Source organism: Marmota marmota, unplaced genomic scaffold, assembly GCF_001458135.2.
Source record: "Marmota marmota marmota unplaced genomic scaffold, marMar, whole genome shotgun sequence".
NCBI classification, from domain to species: Eukaryota; Metazoa; Chordata; class Mammalia; order Rodentia; family Sciuridae; genus Marmota; species Marmota marmota.
In genome coordinates, this window is record NW_026000206.1 from 1,004,648 (window position 1) to 1,012,238 (window position 7,591).

At 52.0% G+C, this 7,591-nt stretch overlaps 1 protein-coding gene across 1 annotated transcript; it reads left to right on the forward strand.

Annotated features, from left to right (window-relative positions):
• Positions 1 to 3: 3 nt before the first annotated feature.
• On the forward strand, positions 4 to 6,038 carry Emx2 (empty spiracles homeobox 2; the record flags this gene model as incomplete). The annotated part of the gene is made up of 3 exons (XM_015498424.2): positions 4 to 268; positions 2,211 to 2,395; positions 4,566 to 6,038. Coding segments are annotated over 3 exons (618 nt in total), but the record flags the coding sequence as incomplete, so codon positions are not given.
• Positions 6,039 to 7,591: the final 1,553 nt, after the last annotated feature.

A 7,591-nucleotide genomic window follows, 5' to 3' on the forward strand; every position in this document is an offset into this window, starting at 1 on the left:
TCCTCAACGGCTTCCATCGGCCGCCGCCGCCGCAGCCGCGGCAGGGGCGTCTACTCCAACCCGGACTTAGTGTTCGCCGAAGCGGTCTCGCACCCGCCCAACCCCGCGGTGCCAGTGCACCCGGTGCCGCCACCGCACGCCCTGGCCGCCCACCCCTTGCCCTCCTCGCACTCGCCACACCCCCTCTTCGCCTCGCAGCAGCGGGACCCGTCCACCTTCTACCCCTGGCTCATCCACCGTTACCGATATCTGGGCCATCGATTCCAAGGTACGTGCCACGTCGCGGGACTGCGGCGCGCCGCTCCCGCCGCATCCCTCACTGCGCCCGGCCTGCTCCCGGTGGGCACTTAGCAAGGCCTGGGCGGAGGTTCCACCGGCTCTCCGGCCCAGGCGCCCGGTTTGAAAACTGGGCAGCGAAGGGCTGTGGCGATGGTGTTGATCCCCGCTCTCCCAAACTATGGCTGGTTTTGGGTTCTGGCCCGCCGTCCGCTTGACCTTTTGAGAAGGGGCGCGGACAGAGTTGTCCCCGTGTGCGCTTGAGTCTGGACACGCCAGAGCAGCCTGGTCGGCGTGCCCGTCGCCAGGGAGCCCAGAAACCGCTATGTCCTTAGACTCGCGGTCCCCTTGGTCCGAGGGCCACGGACAGGGCCGCCAGGTTCACCTACGACTGCGTTCCATTCTGTTCGCCACCCGTTGCACGCCCCTTCATCCCAGACCCGCGACTTCAGTCTTCGACCCTTCTACCCAGACCAGGAGACTCTTGTGACCCTGGAGCAAAGTGTGTTTCCCCCTGCTTTTTGGAGGCCCAGCGAGGGGCGGAAACCCGAGCGGGTAGCAACCTCCGGGGCTCGGCTCTCTCGCAGCGACCTGCTTAATTGGGGCGCGGAGCGGCCCCGGCGGGAAAGCAGGTTCGGTCTGGTTTTTGTTTTTCCTTTTTTTCAAAAGAAATGAACCAGGTCGAAAGACGGCCTGGGAGGGAAAGATCTGTTTGGGTGTCTTCGTTTCTTGCTATTTAAAAATTTTGTTTTTCTCTAGTTGGGGGTTGGGAGGAAAGTTAAAACAACTTCGGAAAAAGCGGCGAATAATTAGTTTGCCGATTTGAGTCGGATCCAGTTCATAATAGACCGACCTCAGGCGGCAGCCGATCAATACTTAGAGCCTTGTCTGTCCATTAACCCTTTACATTCCCTCCAGAGTCTGGAATTGGGTAGATGTCACACCCCTCCCCATAGTTAAAACAAAAACAAAAACAAAAACAAAAAACAAAAAACAATCCAAACCAAACCAAAGAACTTTTTGCCCTTACTCCTGATCAGAATTTGCCTCCATTCCCGCCTGGACTGTCGGTCTGTTTTCTTTGTTTGTTTGTTTGTTGAATTGATTTCCTACTCAAATGAGTGAACCCAAAACATTGGATTTCCTCTCAAAGTTCAGGGCTTCCCTTCTCCATTCTCTGCCAGCTGCCCTCTTGGTCGCCCCAACAGATCTGGAGCAACCAGGATCTTCCCGGGCCGCAGACCGTCCTGGCTCGTGCTGGCAAATCGTAACCCCTGGGTTTCGATCCCATCGCTCAAGTCTCTCCCAGTTCTTTGGAGCCGGGGGCCACGGGAGCCAGGTCATCCGGAGGCAGCAGCGGTTGAAACCCGGCACACCAGCCGTGAGATTCTTGTCGCAGTCCGGCTACAACGACTCTTCCGGCCTCTGTACTTTCTCCGAGGCGTAGCAAGACAAAAATAAAAAATTTTAATAAGTCCGCGAGAAAATTCAGGATAGCGGCCCTCTGCCTCTCCACACTGAGGTCAAAGTTTTCTGAGAGGCTAGAAAGAAGAGAGATTTCTGTGGGTGGTGGGCACCAATCTCTCGGCCGGTCTCTGCTGCCCCCTCCTCTGCCTCGGGCGCCGGGAATTGGAGTGTGAGGCCCGCGGCTCTCGGGCGGCTGCGGAGCCCGCCACGGTCCGGAGCTGGGGACTGGCCCCACTCGGGCAGCTTCTGGTTGTGTGCCGCACAGGTGGATCCCCGGCTGTCCGGGGCTTGGCAGCTAAGCCGGCCTCCCTCTCGCGCTCCTGGGGAGGGCCACCAGCATCCGCAGGTCTAGAGCCGCAGACTAGGTGGAGGCCTTGAGCGCTCTGCCCCGCCAGCCCGGCTCGGGAGAAGCGCGCGACTCTGACCAGAGCCGCCACCTAATGGCACTTCTGCTGTGCCCCCTGCAGGGAACGACACAAGCCCCGAGAGTTTCCTTTTGCACAACGCGTTGGCCCGAAAGCCGAAACGGATCCGAACCGCCTTCTCCCCGTCCCAGCTTCTAAGGCTGGAACACGCCTTCGAGAAGAATCACTACGTGGTGGGCGCGGAAAGGAAGCAGCTGGCTCACAGCCTCAGCCTTACGGAAACTCAGGTGAGAGCGGCCAGGAGCCAGGACATCCCGTCTAGGCAGAGGCCCCCTCACCCCAATATAAGGACCCTGGTAGCTGGCACCCAGCACACCCACGAATGCTGAGCTCCGACAGGGCGTTTGCAAAGGGCCCTGTGGTTCCTTTCAAGCCAGGGCTCTGGATTTATAACTTCCCTGTTGCCCAGCTTCCCTGGGCTCCAGCAAGGAGGCTCTAAGAGTCTAAGCGCTGAGTTGCTCCTTCTGCCTAGCTGTACAGGCCTTGTAGCCTCTGGCTAGATACCTCTATAGTTTTGATGAGAATTTGGTAAGAGTCATGGGGTCCAGGATGAGGGAAAGTGAAGCGGCATGTCTGGGTGATTGAGGCTCAAGGTTGGAGAGGGTAGAGAGCCGGTTAAGGGAGAGTTCTGAGCAACTCAAGGCCCAAGGCTCTCATTATAGGCCCCAGTTACTCTTCTCAAAGAAGGAGAGTCTTGGAAGCTGGAGGCCAAGAGTGCTGGGTGCAATCGAAATCAGAGAAATAGAATTTGAAGATTGCAGAGAGGGCCTGGGGGATAGGCCCTTCTGCTCAGCAGGGTCCCGAGGCCGGCCAGGCTTGGGCTTGTCCCAAGGCGGGGAGGGGGCTTGGGGCTACTGTAGGCGCTACTGTACCGGAGCCCCAGGGCGGGGTCAAAGTTCCCAACAAACAGTAACATTTTCGAGCAGATTAAGTTGTAACACTTTTTCTGGGAAGCGCAAAAAGGTCGAGGCTTTTGTTTTTAAAGCGTTCCCCCCCGGACAAAACTGAAGAGGGCCTCGCGGGTTTGTGCGGGGCGGGCACAAGGCGCGGCCCGGCTGATTTCTCCTGGACAGGCGAGGCGGCGGTGGTCTTTGTCCGCCTCGCTGCCCACGCTGCCTGGAGTCTTTGTGTGCGTGTCAAGCCCCGAGCGCACCGACGCGCGCCTTGGGCGAGCGCCGGGGGAGAAATGAACCATCCTCCCCCTCAATTAGCAAACTCAAAGCAAATTAAACTCAGCCTTGTTCCCGCTCAGCTTTTCCATGGGGCACTTTGGGGGACTGCGGCATTCGGGGAGAGCAAGCGGATCTGTGGTGTCTTAAGGGAGAGAGTGGGCGCGGGACCTCGAGGGCACTGCTCTGATATGACTCCCTGGCATGTGGAAGGTGCGGCAGTCACGTATTTCTAGCCAGGACCCACTGCGGGAAGCTTGGACAAGGGCTACTATTTGGTCTGATTGCGGGTGGGGACCCACCACCCAGTTTTCCCAGGGGGCCATCGAATCTCAGCTGACTCCAACCTCATTGGTCTCGGGACCTCTAGCAGTTGCTCTGAAGAGGCCAGGCTGCCTGCTCTGCCTGCCTTGGTGGGAAGTGATGTGGCCCAATCTGAGGTTGACCCCTGGCCTGTTCTGGGCTGGATAGGAGGGAGGAATATGGGGACTCTCTCTTTCCCCCTCCTCTTTGTCAGTTTCTCTTACTTCCCTCTATTCCACAGTCTTTCCGGAGCTTTCACTTTTGAACCCCATTTCCTGGCTGGAAAGGCAAGGCTGGGTTAGTCCTCAGTCCCTTCTCCCCACTGTTCCTTGGCTTCCTCCATCTCAGCCCACTTTTGCTCACCTGCAGGGTCACTCAGCAAGGAGGCAGTGGCTGAGGCACATCCTGATCTTCTACCCAGGGACCAGCGCCTTACAGATGAGGCTCTATATTTAGGCTAGGAAAGACCTGCAGAAAATGGAAAGCACATTGGGCCCTCGGGGAAGTTGCAGCCTGGACTGAGGTCTTCTTGCACTCACTTGTTGGAGGGAGTTAGGATCATAACTTTTTAAATTTCTCCTACTTATTATTTTATAGGGGTTCTTGTTCTTTGCAGTCTGCTCTCAGAGGGAAGTGGGTACCTGGGCAGGGCCAGGCAAGAAGGGGTTCAGTGTGCTGTGGACAGCGGGGGCCCTGGGGAAGGGCTGTCTAGGGGGGATTCAGAAGGGCAGGGAGCTGGGCTTCCCACTCATCACTGGGGACCCTGCTTCCCGAGGGGAGGCCCCGGGCGGCCAGCCTTTAGGTATGCATTTGAAAGACTGGACTCTCAGTCTTGCACTGGGAGCCATCTGGGGAAGGGATCAGGCACTTGGTACCAGGATGCTGCTAAGGACCTAATGCACAGCACCTGCTTCTGCCCCTACAGGTAAAAGTATGGTTTCAGAACCGGAGGACAAAGTTCAAAAGGCAGAAGCTGGAGGAAGAAGGCTCAGATTCGCAACAAAAGAAAAAAGGGACACACCATATTAACCGGTGGAGAATTGCCACCAAGCAAGCAAGTCCGGAGGAAATAGACGTGACCTCAGACGATTAAAAACACAAACCCAAACCCACAGAAACGGACAACATGGAGTAAAACAGAGACAGGGAGAGGAGGGGAAGAAGGAAAAAACCCTACAAAACAAAAACAAACCGCGCACACATTCACCGAGAAAGGGAGAGGGGATCAGAGAGCTACAGCAGGCTTCGCAGACTTTGGACAGCGAGGGCGCTGGGTCCCAATCCGAGACCACTCCAGGATGGCAGAGGATCCAGGCTCCTACATCAACTTGCAACCTTCGTCTAAAGAGGCAGCTGAGTGAGTGAGAGACAGAGAGAGGAAGAGAGAGGGAGGGAGAGGGAGAGAGAGAAGGAGATCTCCAGATCCAAATGTGGTAGAGCTGAAGGCGCACTCTGACAAGGAGAGCTGTCAGTCAATCGCCAAACAGGGAGACAAGATGATTGGCAGGTATTCCGTTTATCACAGTCCACTTAAAAAATGATGATAATGATGATTTTTAAAAAACCAACCCAACCAGGCACAGGACTTTTAATTTTGCACTTCGCAGTTTTCCCCCAGTCTTTAAAAATAATTAGTTATAACAAGCGAAATTCCATATCTAGCCCCATCCCACACCTGTTTCAGAAACTTGAATTGCATGTAGCAGTTGTTGGGCGAATGGTGTCTAAAGACAAAATGAATTGTAATTTTATTTTCCTTTTAAAGACAGGTTCTGTGTGTTTTTTATTTTTATTTTTTCCGAGAAATGTGCAGTCTGTAAACACTTTTTGATACCTTCTGATGTCAAAGTGATTGTGAAAGCTAAATGAAGTAGGCTCAGAGATAGTGGTCCTCTTACAGAGAAACGGGGAGCAGGATGGGGATGTGGGTGGTAAGGGAGGGTGCCCACCAGAAAAATCAGGATTTGTGCTAGGGGAAAAAAAAAATAAATTAATTCTATTTCTTGGACATTCCCTTTCCTTACATTCTGAGGCTCAAAACCACCAAGTTAACTTTTCCTTGTAGTGGTTGGAGAAATTGGCTGAGTTCAACCATTCATTGTAAGGGCCGTTCAAAACTTTAAATCTATGTATTGCAAAAATGGAAGGACTGTAGTTAGCAGGGATGATGTTAGTGTGGCCAAGGACATGTGGCAAATTTTCAAGCACTGAGTTTCTCTTCCAAGACCATAGACTTACTAAAGAGAGCGACAAATGCTTCCTTAATGTCTTCTATACCAGAATGTAAATATTTTTGTGTTTTGTGTTAATTTGTTAGAATTCTAACACACTATATACTTCCAAGAAGTATGTCAATGTCAATATTTTGTCAATAAAGATTTATCAATATGCCCTCAGAGTAGTCGTCTTGGGAAACTGAATTGGATCTTTACAAAAAAGTATCTCTATGATTTGAGTGTGGTCCTTTCCCAAATGGGCTCAAGAAATCCTGGCTCCCCACCTGCAAATGGGCCGTATTGTTGGCTTCCAGCAACATTTTAAAGAGATATGAAAGTAGAGAAGGGAGTTGATTAGGATAACTAAAGTCTTTTAGAAAGAGAGAAAAAGTTTTTTTCAAGCAGACTTTTGCCTGTAGGTTGTATGCCCTACTGGAGGGGGTTCCGTTTGAACTTCAGATCCAAAATTGGCACTTATCTTTACCTCTGTTTTTTTTTTTTAATTTAAACATATAATTATGACTTGAAGAACATTCTCCCAGTATTGGGAAAAACACTTAGCAGAATCAGAATCCTGGGACTTCTAAACTTGGTTTCTGACTTCAAAACCCCTTAAGTACAAGTCTCCCCCACCCCCTCTCCCTTCTTGCCTTCTTTCCTTCCTTTCTTTCCTCTCTCCCTGGCCCCAATCTGCCAAAGGTGATGGGATGAACCCAAAGGCCTCAGGAACCTTATAAGGCAAGCATTCTGAGAAACCTTCAACTCTTAATTTTAACATTAAAGAAAAAGTTGTAACCATTCTTGGAGGAAACTTAGCTTTTCCCTTCCTCCTTCCCCCTTCTGGGGGTATGAGGTTGTTTTTGCATGCTTCATTTGCTTCTTATCCTGATAGGCTGCATTAATCAGTTTTATTTCCATTGATAGAGAAACCTCGTCTGTTCTGTTCGAGCTACAAAGCGTCCTGCGAGCTTTTGTGAAAGTGCAAATCAGTTTAAGCAATTATCATACCAGGAATATGAAGGGGAAAGAGGAGGCCCTGCCCAGTGGTCTCCTTTAATCTCTTAATCCATGGATCCAGGGGGGCTGCCTGGACATAATTTAGGACAATCTCCCCACCCTTTACACTGTGATAAGGCCAAGTTACAATGCAGGGCAAAAATACAAGCTTTGTTAACATCCTGCCTTGAAAAGTTAAGATTAGACATTCTGTGCACGTGTGGGGACTATAGGGCACTATGGAAATTTTCTTTCTGTTTTTCCTCCCCTCCTCAAAAGTAGAATTCATTCTCCATCTCTCCCCCACCCACCCCCATCTCTGCTTGTCTCCCCACTTTCCCTCAGTAGACCTGGTTGCTCATAGTGCCTGTGCATAGACCCCTCTTGGAAAGTGTGCTATGCCAGGGTGAGAGGGGTGGGTTTAAGGGAAAACCCCCCAGTGGCTTCTTGCAGGGACAGGTGCAGCCGTGGTATCGCCGAAACCCAAGTGGTGCTTTCGGCTGCTTGGACAGCAGGACTCTCAGTGACTGCTAGCTGTCCCTTGGCAGGTAGGCAGTGTTCTCGGAACGCATCTCTTTCCCTTGAACCAGTCCAGGTTACCTTTTCTTTCCACCTACCTTTCAAACCCAGAATGCTTCAACCATGGAGCTCTCTCCCGGTAAAATTTACACTGGCCTTTCCAGAAAAAAAAAAATTCTCACCTTGGTTTATGGCTAATTTCTGTAGAAACCATATATAT